Source organism: Mauremys reevesii, linkage group 5 (genome assembly GCF_016161935.1).
Source record: "Mauremys reevesii isolate NIE-2019 linkage group 5, ASM1616193v1, whole genome shotgun sequence".
Classification (NCBI taxonomy): domain Eukaryota; kingdom Metazoa; phylum Chordata; order Testudines; family Geoemydidae; genus Mauremys; species Mauremys reevesii.
In genome coordinates, this window is record NC_052627.1 from 96,578,125 (window position 1) to 96,594,735 (window position 16,611).

Sequence of the window (16,611 nt, forward strand, 5' to 3'; positions counted from 1 at the left end):
ACTAGCCCGCGGGCCACATCTGGCCCTCCTGAGCTCCCCTGTCCCCTCCCCCATCTTCTCCCCTCTCACAGATCCTCACCGTGCCGCGCTGCCAGCACTCTGGACCACTCCTGGGCAGCTCTGCAGCTCCTGCCGCTTTGAGTGGCATGGTAAGGGGATGAGGCTGCGAGCTTCAGCAGGCTGCCTGGCATCCATACATGCTGCCCTGAGCAACAGGTTAGGGGGCCGGGCCGGGGGCTGGGAGGAGAGGTTGGATAAGGGGCAGGGAGCGGTTGGTGGGGGTGGAGGTTCTGGGGGGGCGGTCAGGGGATGGGGAACAGGGGGGTTGGGTAGGGGGTGCGGTCCTGAGGGGTCTCGGAACGGGGTGGTCAGGGGATAAGGAGCGGGGGGTGTTGATGGGTTGTGGGTTCTGAGGGGGAGGCTGGGGGTCGGATGGTGGGGCAGAGGGCTTGTACTCACTGGGCAGTTCCCTACCAGCTCTTCGGCGGCACTTCGGCAGCGGGACCTTCACTCTCTCCGGGTCTTCAGCGGCTCTGAAGGGCCCGCCACCGACGTGCCGCCAAAGTCCTGGAGCGAGTCAAGGACCCACTGCCGAAGAACAACCTGGCCCTGCCCCTATTGGACCCCTCCCCAAATCCCCACCCTGGCCCCGCCTCTTCTCCAGCACGCCACGTTCTCCCTCCTCCCCCCCCCCTCTCTCCCAGGCTTGCCATGAATCAGGCGTTTCACGGTGCAAGTGCTGGGAGCCAGGAGGAGAAGCAGAACACTGCGGTGCGCTCAGGGAGGGAGGTGGAGGTGAGCTGGGCGGGGTGGGTACCGGGGAGCTGGTCTGCTGGTGGGTGCTCAATTTTTCCCCGTGGATGCTCCCTGGCCCCTCCCCATGCCCCAAGCCCCTTCCTGCTCACCACACCCCCTCCCACACCCCAAGCCCTTGCCCCAGCCCTACATTCATGGCCCTGCATGCAATTTCCCCACCCAGATATGGTCCTCGGGCCAAAAAGTTTGCCTACCCCTGTCATAGAAGCATGTCCTCTGGAATGGTCATCGAAGCATGAAGGGGCATACAAGTGTTTAGCATACCTGACATGTAAATACCTTGCAATGCCGGCTACAACAGTGCCATGTGAATACATATTCGAACTTTCAGGTGACTCTAAGTAAATAAGAAGTGGGTAGCATTATCTCCTGTAAATGTAAACAAACTTGTTTGTCTTAGCGATTGGCTGAACAAGAAGTAGGACTGAGAAGATTTGTAGGGTCTAAAGTTTTACATTGTTTTCTTTTTGAGTGCATTTATGTAAACAAATAATAATTCTACATTTGATTGCACTTCAGAATTTGTATGAGGTGAATTGAAAAATACTCTTTATTTTATCTCTTTTACAGTTCAACTATTTGTAATAAAAATGATAATATAAAGTGAGCACTCTACACTTTGCATTCTGTGTTGTAATTGAAATCAATATATTTGAAAATGTAGAAAACATCCAAAAATATTTAAATAAATGGTATTCTATTACTGTTTAACAGTGCAATTTAAAACTGCGATTAATCGCAATTAATTTTTTTAATAGTTTGACAACCCTGGTTTCTAGGCATGATTTTCCTCTCACTTATACCATTTAATATTTAGTATACTTTCATTGTATTCAGTGGCCTTATTCCTCATTTATGCTAGTGTAAGTAACCAGAGAAACTGGCTCTCTGAAACTCATGTAACAAAACATTAAAAAAAAAAGGCAAGTCTTGCTAGAAAAAGGAAATGAATAAGAAGTATTTTGCATAAGACCAACACGAAAACAGGAAGGAACTTCCCACCAGTATGCTAGATGAGAGTTCTTCAGTGACATGTGCTTGACTATGAGAAAAGCAGATCTCCTGAAATTATTAACGGCAATAATTATCATGTTCATTGTAAGTTTGCCTGAATTTTTCAAAACTCATGAAGGTGAGTGATCCGCTTTAAAGAATGAGGGCTCTTTATTTTAAGGTCAGATTGCAGTTAAAGAATTCACATGTACTTTCCCAGAGGAGCGGATTGTGATGCAATTTTCTTACTGATCGTAAACTTTACAAAATGTATATGAAATGTGTCACTTCAATTAGCTTTTTGTTTATAATAGTTAACTATATATATAAAAATTATGAAGAATATTTGTCAAACAGTTACATATACCAGAATAAAAAATATTGTAGGTATTTTCATTTAATTTATGTTGTACTTCTTGCCTTTGGCAGGGGTTTTCTACAGAAGGTAATTGCTTGTTAGAATTATAACTATTTTGAACTTCTTGCACCCAAAGGCACAAAAATGTTTGTGACATTATTGTATTATACTTTCATTCAAAGAACATGAAAAATAGTTAATCCTGTTGAAGATATCAAAGTAGTATGTATGTATGGTGAACTGAAACAAAATAGTGCAGAATGGGTAGAACTGAGGGAAATCAATCTCTTAATATGAATTCCAAATATAATTTGGTCATAGAGGTCAATACTGAGATTTGGGAGAATGAGAAAATGTATGAATAAAACATATATTCATTGTTATACCTTTATTTAAAAATCCATAGATAGGCTAACATTAAATTATAGGGTTTTTTCTTCTGTATTCCAAAGTAGGACTTTGAGGAGAAAAACATAACAAGAAAAGTGTCCATCTGATAAAGATGGTTCATTTTCCTGAAAGGCTTTATGTTAATTTTTAATTAAAAGTGATATTGAGTAAAAACTCTGAAATTTTGGAGTTTAGGAAAGTTAATTTAATTTGAATTTATATTTTCATTTACCAAGCAAGAATTAAATTGATTCTAACTCAAGTATAAGGATAATAATCTGTAGCTTACAAAATGATACTCCTGAGGGAATTCTATGCCAAAAAATTAAAAATTCTGCACATAATATTTTAAATTTCTCCAAAATTCTGCAAATTTTATTGGTCAATAAATAAATGTGGAGTGCTCCAGCATGGCAGTGGGGAGACTGCAGAGAGGTAGGAGATCATCCTGCAGCCCCCATCCCGGGACATGGACTCAGTGGTGAGGCTGCACCCAGCCCTGACACAGTGCAAGGCCCAGACTTGCCACTCCATGCCAAGCACACTAGATGTAGACAGGCAGGCTCAGCCCAGCAGGATCCAAGTGTGGAAGGGCTTAGTGTGGGGAGATCCAGGTGTGGGGTGATAAGCAGGGGCGGCTCCAGACCCCAGCATGCCAAGCGCGTGCTTGGGGCGGCATGCTGCGGGGGGCGCTCTGCCGGTCACCGGGAGGGTGGCAGGCAGCTCCAGTGGACCTCCCGCAGGCGTGCCTGCGGAGGGTCTGCTGGTCCCACGCGGCTTCGGTGGAGCCGCGGGACCAGCGGACCCTCTGCAGGCACGCCTGCGGGAGGTCCACCGGAGCCGCGGACCGGCGACCGGCAGAGCGCCTCCCGTGGCATGCCGCCCTGCTTGGGGCGGCAAAATGTCTAGAGCCGCCCCTGGTGATAAGGGCTCTGTGTGGGGCAATCTGGGTGCAGGCAGCTTGGTGGGGGGGGGGGTCCAGGCAAAGGGGGGGATCTGAATAAACAGGCTCATTGGGGTGGGATTCTGGGTGCAGAGGTAATGGGACTCTGCAGGAGGGGTCCAAGTGAAGGTGCTTAGGGCTCAGCAGCAGGGGGAGGCTGGGTATGGAGGGCTCAGCGGGGGGTGGCCTGGGTTCTGGCTTGGTGGGGCTCAGTGGGATGGGGATCTAGGTATGGGGAGCTAGTCAGGATGGTCCAGGTACAAGTGGGGTAGGGCTTGTGGGGGTTCAAATGTCTGTGGAGGCAGTCTGGGTGCAGGGATGGGGTCCAGATGCATGGAGGTGGGGCTCAGAAGGGGTCTCAGGGTGCAGGAGGGCTCCAGATGCATAGGGTGAGGCTTGTTGGGGTGTGGGTTTGGGTTCAGGGGGCTCAGTGTGGAGGGGTTCTGGGTGCAGGAGGTGAGGCTTGGTGGTGCAATCTGGGTATGAGGTGGGTCCAGATGCACAGGGGTTGGGCAGATGGGGGAGCAGCTCCCTATATAGTGACTGCTCCCCCCCACAGATGAGGAATGAGGGGTCAGGGAGGAGTGGGGGTGCAGAGCTTCTTGCAGCCAGAGAGGTTTCTGGATGTGGGTCTGACCCAGCCCATGTCACTTCTTGAAGGGAAAGAGGAAGTCCCATCCTTTCCAGCCCTGCCGGGACAAGCAGCTGAACCTGGCACAGGGTAGGAGCCACCGGCTGGGGTGTCCCCAGCCCACCCCCCAGCAGTGATTTACCTCTCTGCTGGCTGCTCCAGATGCCTGAAACAATGAACCTGCGCTGCTGGGAAGCGATGCATGACTGGTTTTGCAGCTTCACTTTGTTTGCCCCATCAGAAAGTCATTTTTCTGCGGGGAAGCAAAGAAATCTGTGGGACACATGAATTCTGCACATACGCAGTGGCACAGAATCCCTCCAGGAATAAAAATGACAAGATCAGTGGGATGCTTTAAGTTTTCAGATATTGTAGAAAGTGTAAACAAAGTTTGCAGATTGCCATACCTAATGTTTTACCTTCATGTAAAAGTTGCAAAAGTGCTAAGTAGTAATCAAATTGTTTAACAGATTGCACGAATATACAGTGATGACATAAATGTTACTACAAGAGAACGTGTTGACATTACTGTCAGTACCATGTAATAATTGTTATTTCTAGTTGATTTTTGCATATATAGTTCCTGTTTAGATAACACTGCATGGTATAACTGATGCAACCTCAAAAATGTTGTCATTTTGAACCTGCTGAATTTTAACTACAGTGTTGGTAAAATTAGAAAGCGCAGTTCTGCCTTAAGTGCTGCTCTGAGGGTTTCAGAGGACTTAGAGCAAAATATATGAGAAGCAGAATTCACCACAAAACTCTATCTAGGAATTTTAAAACTAGCCACCCCATGTTATCTGGATGCTTGCTAAACTATGTAACAAATTATGAGTGTATGTAAGAGGGTGTAAATACACTGGAATTACCAGCCTAGAATACCCCATCTTAGAATTTGGCCCTGTGTGTGTCCTCAGAGCTGCATGGGCATTGTTAGTTAAAAATCTTCTTTAGGAGACTGCTCTTGTTCTGAGTTTTGTTACAAACCTGAATCATGCAGATGTTTGCCGAGGTTCAGCTGAACTTCTGGCAATTTCAAATTAAGTGTTAAGGTATAGAAATACTCAGTTAAAGCATACAAACAACCTTAACTTTGTTGGATAGTGTTACCCTAAGGAGGCAGGGGGGAAACAAGAAAAAAAAGTCTGTGTCTTTAATCTCATCTGGTACAAGGACTAACATGGCCACAAAGACTAATAGGCATCATTCATAATGGTATACTATTGCATGACATCACTACATGGCAGAATGAAGGCTGTTTGAGTGCCTTAATTGTGTGTTTCCATATCTTACATGTTTGGATTTCTTTTATTTAACCTTAACTCTGAATTTCCTGGATCCACGCTGCTTGTTTTGATGATAATCACAACATGCACATAATATATTTACCCTAACTTACTGATATGTGTTCTCAACCTTAACTCCACCTTAATGTAGTTGTGTGTCTGAGACAGTGGATCCTTGTTTCCTTAACTACAGTATATTTCACTATCTCAAGAAAGCATTATGAACTAAAAGGCATATCCTGTCACCACCCTTTTGTGGAAATGCAAGATCTATAAATAAAGCAGCAATACTGGTGCAGTTCTGCTGCAAAGCGGGGGTTCAGTTAGGTTGTGGACTGGCAGTGCAGGAGACAAAGGCAAACTCCATGAGTGTGTGGGGGGGGGCAGCAGAGACAGGTGGGGGCACATGTTACAACCTTGCCCACTGTTTGGTTACCAGTCTGTTGCAAGTGGACCCCATCGCTGGGTCCTATGTGCTTCCAAGCTGAGTGGATCTTGGTAGAGTCTAGTCATTGTTTCTCAGCTTAACCCGTGTAGTTTAGGCCCTTCATGGACTATGTGGGAAGTGAATAAGGCACAGTGGCAGAACTGAGTGAAATTCTGAATTTCTATCTGTGGTAAATTCTGACATTTCAACATTTGTTTTTGTCCCTAAAGAGGATGAAAAGTTGAAATTTAGAAACTTTTCATGGAATGGAAAATCTGAAAAATGTAAATGAACAAATGTCTGAACATTTAATTTGGACATTTTAAATCCAAACAAAATATTTCAACATTCCCACAATTGAAATATTTCATTTTGATTTGTTGAAATTATCCCAAATGCTTCATTTCAAAATTAACCTGTATTTTCTTATGGTGGCACATTGCATTATGGGAGGTACAGCACAGTAGGGAGCCTGGCCCAAAGGGCGAATAGGGACATCAGGGTCCCAAACATCTCACATAATGCACCCAGAGTCATGTGACTACACCTCTCAGTCAGAGTGAAATCAGCATGTTGCCTTATGGGAGAGATGGTCTTCTAGGGGCCCCAGTCCATAGGAGAGAATAGGGACCAGAACAACAGTTCCCATATGATAATGGTACATAATATGAAAATACAGTTTAATGTTTTGTTGAACTTATTCAAAATGAAACCCAACCCAAAGTGATATATTTAATTTCAAGTTTCTTGATGGAAAATTGAAAATTTTCAGCAAAATCAAAGTTTTCCTGAAGAAAATTTCAGTGTTGCACAAACTCCATTTTGATGGAAAATTCCTGAACAACTTTAAACATAGGCTTAGCAAAGGAACTTCTTAACCACAGAAACTTTACTCTTAAAGCAGCAGAGGGCTTAGAAAACGAAACAGGAGTCCTGAGCAGAGGTGAAGTATGCCAGTCCGGTCCGGCGTACCGGCAAGAGCTGGTACACAGCCAGCTGTACCAGCAGGGGGATGCTTCCCCATGCTAGCAATTTAAAAGGGCTCTGGGCTCCTGGGCAGCAGCAGCTGGAGCTCCAGGCCCTTTAAATAGCCGCCAGAGCCCCGCTGCCGGAGCCCCGGGGTCGCAGCGGCAGCTGGAAATACCAGGGCTCTGGCGGCAATTTAAAGGGCCTCCTACTGAAATGAAGCCCTGGGCCCTTTTAATTGCAACGAGAGTCCTGGCTGCCGCCACAGCTACTGCTACCAGCAGTGATATAAAGGACCCAGGGCTCCCAGGAGCCGCTACTTCAACCTGGGCTTTGGGCCCTTTAAATCTTGATTTAAAGTCCCCCCCTCTTCCAGTTGAGGCCCCGACCCCCTGCTCAGGACTCTGGCCCTGCGTACTGGTAAGTTCTTTAAGTTACTTTCATCCCTGGTCCTGAGACACACCCTCCCTTGGTCTGACCTCACCTCTTCTCATGAATCAAAAGGTTGTCAGTGATTTAAGTTAGGGAGAGTGTCTCCTGCTGTCACCTGCCTGCCTGACCTTTTTATGTGATGATGGTTGCTCTCCCTCCCCTGCACACAGGAGCTCCTGCTCTTATGTAGGCCTCTGTCTCTCTGCCATGTACTCCACTAGGGACCACCAACTTCCCTCCAGTCATGCCCACCACTTTTGAGGAAAGTCAATTGTTCCAGGGAGATGGGCTGGTGGTTGAGAAACACATATGAGGTTCTAGTCTTGATGGCTTCTCAGTGATAGTGTTTCAGTGAGATATCAAGCCTCTTCCCCAAGTAGAACGGCTGCCTGGAATACATAAGAGGCTGCCTTCGGGTAAGTTTAGTTATATGTTCAGGACATAGTACGAAATGGAGTTCATAATTTGATACAGAGATATCTCACTCTGATATAGCACACTCAATAGTTTCACAAACTACATGGACAAAATACCTATGTAAAAGATTTGTAGCAATAAGTAGCCATTTATAGCTTGAAAGCTGCAGTAATAATTTTGAGGTGGCTGCATAGGTGGTCAGCATCCTAGCTCCAGGATGGGAAGGAAAATTTAATTTCCTTCCCCTACACATTCTGACATAGATCATCTGCACAAATAATATTTACTAGGAGTTTACTTGGGCAGACAATAAGAATTTGTCTCCAAAGGTCCACATCTCTCTCACTGTGCAATTGAGGAGAGATCATGGACATTTAGAAGAAAACCTTCAACTTGCCTAAAGAAGGATCAGGCCCTAAATTTCGTATTTTTAAATGTTCTTTATAATATTATAACAAATCATTGTCTTATATTTTATGTGCATAATATGATATTTTAGAAATCACTGCAGTTTTTGTTTTTATGACATATTTATTACTCTCCAATCTACTGTCACTAAAGAAGAGAAGGTAATTGACTTTGCATTTACTGTAGGATGTCATTTCTTTATCCTGTCTGAAATTTTTCACTAAATTGATTCTGAGGCTAGTCCCCCTGGATGCTAGCACAGATGGCCTATTGCAACTGTCAGGCTACAATGAATGTTGGGCCAGTTCAGGGATGTATTTTCATCTCTATACATGAGAATTTATGGCCATATAACTCCCATTAGTGCTAGTGGGAGTTAGATACTTAAAACCCTATTTCATGGAGATGAAAGTATATATCTAAATTGGAAGGTGAGCTACTGTAGTGTGGGTTCCCATACCATGAGCAGAAACAGAGTGGTTATTTGGTTTCTTAAGAAGTTGGTGTTAGGTACCAGCATTTTTTGCTCTTTAATTATTTTCGGATTTTAAAAAATATTTTAAGACAAGTACAAGTTCAAATATAAAAGTGAGCTGTACAAAAAAGCCTTAATGGTTATTTAGTGTGGAAGAGAGTAGGAAAAAATAGGAGATTCCTCCTCCTCCTTAATAATAAATAATAGAGTATCTTTGTATCACTTGTCCAAGTTGAATCGATGCACACTAGCTAAAATCAAAGAATATCAAAAAGAAGGAAGTGAAATAGGAGATAAAATTGGTGGATGATTTTTGTGTTAGAGTACACAAAAGCTGTAGTGTGGAGGTTTCAGGTATATATAATCTTGCTTTATGAGAGCATTATCTTTGGAGACAGGTTTAAATTTGACTACAGCTGTTCTCCAATACAATCACAAAGACTTATTGTTACCATGTAGGTTTCTGAGCAAACTTCCCCTCTGAAAGTGTTAAGGGCTTCATCTTTTTTCAAATAGGATCAAATCCTAAGAGCTTTGGAAGAGGAATTTGTCCAGATACAATTATGAATGCAGGTTACAGAAGAGATTTAGTATTATTGAGCAATAAAATCCAGTATGTACGACGTGAGAGGCATTCTTCTTTCATGCTCTCCCATTATACAATATGTTCAATATGCTGCCAGAATTTGAGAGAAAGTATGTTTCACAGTAGCATGGTGAAAGAATATCTATCTTTATACTTACATGTACATATTTTACAATGTGCTTCCAGTATGACCATCCTTACAATATATAACTATCTTTCTTTTTGTTTTACAGCAAGCACTATGATTATATCATGCATCAATGCTTGTTCATTAAATAAAGTCACCTCTCCAGTCTGTGCTTTTAACAATTTTTCTGAAAGCTTCCTGCAACAAGGAAGTAAAAAACAGACTGTTTTTTTGAAGGTCTTTATAAATTACTCTGATTTTCAAAATACTCCAAGTATTTGCCACGTCTCCAGGACTGAACTGCAACCATGTATTTTAAACTCAACCTGTGAATCTGAGGATGATATGAATGTTGTTCACCAGGGATCAAGATCAGAAGGTAAAGAAAGAGAACAAGGGAAAAGAAGTGCTTAGTTTAGAGGTAGTTAATTACAGCTGCATATGATTTTTTTTCATTTTTTTGCCAGTTAAACCATTATGAAAATGCGATAAGCTTTATACTGATTCCTTAATCATAAACTCCTGGAAAACTGTGTGAATATAGGTTCTTGGCCTTAATAGCTTATTTTTGCATTGCTACAAAGTGCATAATTAGCAGGGGTGGCTCTAGGAATTGCGCTGCCCCAAGCAGGGCGGCACGCCGTGGGGGGCGCTCTGGCGGTCGCCGGTCCCGCAGCTCCGGTGGACCTCCTGCAGACATGCCTGCGGAGGGTCCACTGGTCCCGCAGATGCTCCACCGGAGTCGCGGGACCAGCGGACCGTCCGCAGGCATGTCTGCGGCAGGTCCACCGGAGCCACCTGCCGCCCTCCCGCGGCACGCCGCCCCAAGTGCACACTTGGCGCACTGGGGTCTGGAGCCGGCCCTGATAATTAGTGCCAAATTCTGCCCTCAGATACCTAGGCAGTGTCATGAGTGCAGAATTTATATTTAGAGCTAAATCCTGCCTTCTGTGTAGTGGCCTCATCAAAAGCCTATTGAAGTCAAAGGGAGTCTTTCCATTGACTTCCATGGGCTCTGTATCAGGCCCTTGGTGCAGAAAGGTGACGTTATGGGAAAGAGTATAGAAATCCTCTTTTCCTCCTTCTACCTATTCCAGCAGCCAGCCAGAATACATCTACAGGTCCTTAACTTATACCATGATATGTTTCTAAAAGTTTGCACCTGTTCATCCTTCCCATCTTCATGCATTCTGCTTAAATCCTTAATTTGCCCCTAAGGATTTAAGGGCAAATTAAATCCTTAAACGGCATCCTGTCATCAGGTTTCATGCAGCACTCCTTATTGATTTCAATGTGGAGCTCTACTATGGAATATAATTAATCAAAAGATAGTTTTCCTGTGGTGGAAGGGGACATTGAGAGAAAATATCTGAAGAATGGCTTTGAAGACAGGATAATAAAACAAATAATGATTAATAAGAGTAGACTGTAGTTAGCTCTATATAAATGCATGGGTAGCAGAGAGCTAAAAGAATCAATGTCAATATTTGCAATATTGAGGGTGCTTAATTCCAGAGTGACATTGAATGATTCAAGTAGGACAAGACTGAAAAAGTCCGAGCCTCTTTCCAGCCATCCATGGCAGAGCAGGGAAGTCAGAATCTACACCTTTTCAGAGAGGGTCTCATCCTCTCTGTCTGGCATGCACTTCTCCAGTGCTTTTGGAGACATTCTGGATTTTGCCCTCTCAGCATGGACTCTGCCTACTGTGACAAAGTTGGAATTTTCTGTAATATTTTTATGAATCCTAGGCATGCCTTAGTTTCCCTTTGTATGTTGCATTGCTATCCAATGGATGCAAAGGTGTTAACACTGTTCCTGGAACAGTGCAGGAGGCAGAAGGTGTGTGTGTGTTACCTTGCTGTCTGGGGGAAATGAATACAATCATTAAAGAACTGGCTCAAACTGACCCAAATCAACAGAGGTTCCAGCAAGACAGAGAGATGTCCCAATCAACATGTAATAGCAGGAAGCCCCAGCAGGCAGAACTTGGGAACTGAGCTGGAGAACAAGTTGTCAGGTGACTGGATGAAGGGGGCTTTTTGGAGGGACTCAGGAACACAGACTAGGAGAGACTAGAGGGGACAAGAGAGGGAGCCAGAAATGGAGTCCGTCACAGCTTCACTGGCTCATTATGGCACTCCTTTGACCAAGATTGGACTATGTCTTAATTTCTGCCCCTCTGTGCTGACCTAAAGACTTTGTGTGTGCCAGGTGACTACTAAATGGGTACCTTGTTTTGGAAAGGCTGCCTGTGTCACTGCAAACACTCACTGAAAGCACTGTGCCCTGAACGGGTACTGTATAAGCCTCTCGTAGGACCCTGGCTTGACTGGATTCATTGCAGGGAGCCACGGAGAGAGACAAGGATTGCTGGTGCTGATGGCTCCGTTTTGGAGTCATGGAGGTCATTGGCCTTCCCCTGTGGAACTGTATGGGCCCTGGAGGCCTGGCCCACTAAATGAGTCACTCCCAGGAGATTAGTTACAGGCTGGAGCATGCACCAGACTTTGTGACTCTGTGACACCTGCAAAAGCCAGAATAGGACCCCGAATGAGCAAGTGCCCAAGTCTAAGATATTGTTATTTTCAAACTGCATGCATAAAAATTAATCCTCTAGCTTTTACAAATTAGTTCCCTGTACAGATTTGGAGAATAACCAAATAAGAAGTATATGGGACAAATTCTACCCTCATATTGGCTTTTTGAACCCTATTGATTTTGACAGAGGTATATGGATGTTACTGAGGGGAAAACATGTTCTATTTTGTTGACATGGACATGGTGGAAGCCCCATAGCTTGAATCACTTAAAATTAACTGGGCAAAGCTCTGGAAAATATTCCAAAATGGCAAGGAGATGGGCTAGATGACCTAATAGGTCATATCCAGCTCAAACCTCTATAACTTTCACATTTTTATTTTTAGTTTAGTGTTGGTCTGTGTTATCTCTGACAATGACAAATTCAAAAAAAACGTTAGCAGCTGGTAAATGAAGTCACTAACATTTACAAGGAAAACACATTTTGTATAGCAAAATCAATACAACTTAGATCCATTCTGAAGGCTTATTACATATATTATTGTCCATTTTACTACTAGTCAGTAATGAGTCTTACCGTCTATTTATAGGAATGGGGTTTAGTAGTGAGTTATGGTACTTTTATTTTGTAAGTACAATGTGCTACATAGCAGATCTTAATGTTTTTGATTTATTTGTAGTTCCAGAAGTGAGAGGATCATTAGATATGAAAGCAAAAACATTTATTTCTTTCCATAAACATTTCAATTTCACTGTGGGTTATGTGAATGAAGAAAGCAAGGAATACAACACTTACTATATACTGGAAGTCCTCATTAGAAATTCTACAACCAGAAGAGGAAACACTACAGAAGAAAACATAAATCACTCATGTATAGCAGCAATGATGGAAGACCAAAATGGCTGTATAAATATTTCACTGCAACTACAGCCTTATGTGGAAAGTAAGTTATGAAAAGGGAATGAGAGGGCAAATCAAACATGGAACTAATATGAATCTTACACTAAGGAAGGAAAACTTCCAGTAGGCAACCATATGCAACTGTTTGAAAGTATCCCCCCAAAATGGAGTGCAATTTTGATCACCCTTTAATGAAAGGCCACATGAGCTAGACAACAAATGCTCTTTAGATAGTACCTTAAGGTAGATTTGCTGTATATTTTTGGAAACAACCTGAGAGCGCTAACATTTGTGCCTCTGATTAACCTTTTTTCTGGCTTATAGTTCAGAGATTGATTGAATTTGTGTTTAACAAGAATTGATTTTTCTTATTTGTATTAGTTTATTTTGCCAAAGTTTTTGGCACAGTCCTGCTCCCTTTGAAGTAAATGGCAAAATTCCTCTTGACTTCAATGGGAAAAAGGTCAGGCTGCAATGTCAGTGTCATAATGCAATGTTTCGCTTATATTCTAAGTCCAGTATGCTTCGGGGAGAAGTCTTGGTCCAGTTAGTGAAGACAGTCTCCTTGTGAAAACAATCTTTTTCCAGAGGATAGCCTGTCAACTCCTTAAATTTCTTCTTGTGCTGCATAGGCTTTTTAAGAGTCTTTTCTGTCTGATTGTCTGTCATACTCAATGCCATAGAAAATTTGCCATTGGGAAATTGGTAAACTCGAGTATTATTTATTATTTATTTATGTATTGAAAATTCTAGATTTTTAAGTAGGCTGTGTCTTCACTAGGGAAAAATAGGTTAGTTCTTCACTCGAATTAGCTAACTCAAATTAACTATTTGAGGTAAAATCCTAGTGAAGATAAGGCAGTTTGCAGCTTTCACACAATTAAGTAGGCTGAGTTGAAGTCTAGGCTGCCTCATAGTCTTTCACTCCATCTACTAACTTGCGTTAAAGCTACAATCTGTTAGGTCCTAACTAGAACTTTACCTCAAGTTAATTAACTTGACTTGAGAACATTTTTTTCCCTTAGAAAGACAAGGTCTAAAGTTTGGGATGTGCCCAGAGCATCAGGGAAATAAAAATCAATAAATATAGGGTAGCCAGGTGGGGAAGAGCCATAAAAATCTGGCCTTTGGAAGGGGAAGGCATAGGTAACTGCATAAGGCTGCCTCTCAGGGGCAGCTTATCCATAAGAATTGGGAGCTATCAAATGGAACCATCTTGTTGCTTACTGGGTTCCTCTGTGGGTTTTCAGTTGTAACTGAGTAGGGGACCCAGAGGAAGTTAATACAGCTCTAAACAATATTAGCTACTGAAGAGATTTCCATGTGGAACTTGTGGGTTTCTGCAAATGATATTTCCACAGAGAACAGCCTCCTTCCTGTGCTTGCCCTGGCCCCAGGATGCTTTCTCTCAATAGAGCCCTAATAGATGGGATTTCCCAGGAGGTGGTCTTGGAAGTGGCATGCCCCTCCCTTTTTGCATAAGCAAGAAGATTTCCATAAGCACCATGTTCCTCCCTCTCTGGCATATGCAGTTGGACTATTTGGTTGTGGACACAAGAACAGGTGTATGTTGTACGCTGCGCATGTTCCTTCTATTTCTCATCAAAACATATGCCCCTTTTTTGTTTATATCACACTCCCATGTAGATGTTGACTTTTGCAGTGTCTTCTCATTGACAGGGTCACATATAATTTACACATGAGTTGTTAATTCACATATTTCACTTAACTATCTCAGACATGCACTGTGATACATCCAGATGAAGATGAAACTTAATTCCAGACAACCCTACTGCAACCATGAAACTTAATTCCAGACAATCCTCCTCCTGAACAGCAGGGGAGGGAAGAGAGAGGAAAAGGTGTTTTGTCTTTTCTTTTAAATTTGTAAGCCACTGAGATGCCCTGGTGATGGGTATGGTATAGATATCTAGATAGAATGATGGATGACAGAAAAATAATTATGTATTGCTTTATTTTATCTCTTCTCCATTTTATTTTATAACAGATCCAATGTGTATGCCGAAGATTATTTGGCTTGTTCTGATTCCATTTGTTTTTGTGCTTACCGTCATTACTGTTACCTACAAAGTATTCCAAGAAAATAAAAAACACATCCGTAAGTAATGAAGGGTGAAGCTATATAAATTTAAATTCCTATAATTTTTAAAAAGTACATTCAGCTTTGCAATAGGCTACACCCTTATTTATTAAAGCAGTTTAAAGAATTATGTTTTAGCTGTAATATGCAATACAATTAAAATAATTGCAGATGGGAGATTGGAAGGCTCAGCAGATAAATAATATAATCTTTCCCCACTGGATCACAAGTTCAAATCCAGCACAGGTTGGCAGTGACTGAAATATGTTAGCAACTGACTGATGCCTGGTGGCCTATGTGAAATGAGCTGATGGTTTCAGTCCAGATCTCAGAGATAGGAAACCACAATTAATTTCTTTGTTCAGAGTCTCAACAGAAGAGCCAAAGACTGAATAGGCATAGAAACTGAAATATCCTCTTGCTCCTAAAGATGATCCCTGAAGGTTAGGATTGAGGCAAATTAGGTAGATGTGATGAAGCATTCATGGCAGCTGCCTGTTCTGAAGACTGATAATCCAAATTCAGCCCTGGTGCAGTGACACAGAGGTCAACTGCGTTGCACTTGCTTACACTGAAGCTGAATTTGGACCAGATGGCCCTTGTTTTCAGTGCTAATTCAGCACCATGTATGCATTTTGAGTACTTAAAAAAGCATTTACTGTGCTACAGTAATGACCAAAATAATTTTCTAAACAGTATCTTCAACACTACAGGCTAAATTCTGGCTGCTCCCAGGTGAGATCAGTTAGAGTAGAGGCTACATAGGGAACTACCTCCCTCCTAGTAACCCAGCACTCCATTAAGAACTAGATTTCTAGGCAACTGACATAATGCCTGCACCCAGCAACACTCTTCTGTACTGAAGGAGTGTGGCCAGCTGGCCTTTGGTACAAGCAGGTTTCTGTGTGACTACCAGAACTCTGAGACCAGTAGGTGCGGAGGGGAGAACATACTGCTCCTTTCACCAGCATGTAAGGAGTGTTAGTAAGCAAGCTTCTACCACACAGTGCTCGCTAAGGCATCTGCCCAAAGCAGCCAGGATGCTGCCGAGCACTAGCACTCGGTTGTTACAGCTTTGTACTCTCCCAGTGCTCCAGAACTGAGCACAACCAGAATTTTTCATTATTTATATGGCTAAAATGATATCACTTATGTGCCTTTAGCCATCCTAACTCTGTGCACTGTCAGCCATTTCTGTAATAAAGGTACACTGTTAGGATTCTGGCTTTAATCATAATTGAACAAGAGGAAGAAAACTAAATGCGTGGAAAATGTTTCTATTTAAAGGTGATCTGAAAGATTATTTAAATGAATAAGCAGTAGAGTTGTCTAAGATCCTAAATCTGAAGCAAAATACATGGATGAATTTACAAATCAAAAAAAGAATATTTTAAACTATATCATTAGAAAATTATTTTATCTTGTTATTTCTTGCCAGAACCTGAGTCAGAGTTTTTTTCCATTCTTTTTAAAAATACCTCCCCCCCACCCAAAAAAAAACCCCAACCCAAAAAACACATAGCCTTGAACTCATGTACTAGCAGGAGTAATTTTAAGATTACCTATGCATTTTAAGGATTTAAGAGTAAGATTTTATAGCCTTTGGAGCATAACCTGTGATTGTAATGCATAAATTTCTAAGGTAATTAAACTATTTTTTGTATTTATTCTTCAACAACTCATTCCATCTTCAATTATGAGTTTCTCAGCATTTTCAAGGACATAATCAGTAAAAGAAAAATATTATTTAAATTTTCAAGCTTCTAAGCTTCCAATTACTGATTTGATTCTAGAATTATAATTTCTATTA

The 16,611-nt window shown here is 42.3% G+C and overlaps 1 protein-coding gene across 7 annotated transcripts in view; it reads left to right on the forward strand.

Annotated features, from left to right (window-relative positions):
* The window catches only part of TMEM156 (transmembrane protein 156), a 36,844-nt gene that overhangs the window by 1,453 nt on the left and 18,780 nt on the right, over nucleotides 1-16,611 (forward strand). For 3 of the 7 annotated variants that reach the window (XM_039540572.1, XM_039540571.1, XM_039540570.1), the window contains exons 2-5: nucleotides 72-216; nucleotides 9,365-9,637; nucleotides 12,480-12,743; nucleotides 14,709-14,819. In XM_039540572.1, coding sequence (XP_039396506.1) covers nucleotides 9,373-9,637; nucleotides 12,480-12,743; nucleotides 14,709-14,819 — 640 coding nt within the window. In that variant the 5' untranslated portion in view covers nucleotides 72-216; nucleotides 9,365-9,372. Of the gene's footprint in view, nucleotides 1-71; nucleotides 217-1,679; nucleotides 1,949-8,575; nucleotides 9,638-12,479; nucleotides 12,744-14,708; nucleotides 14,820-16,611 lie in introns of those variants that run through there. The other 4 variants (XM_039540569.1, XM_039540568.1, XM_039540567.1 and 1 more) reach the window with 4 other exon arrangements.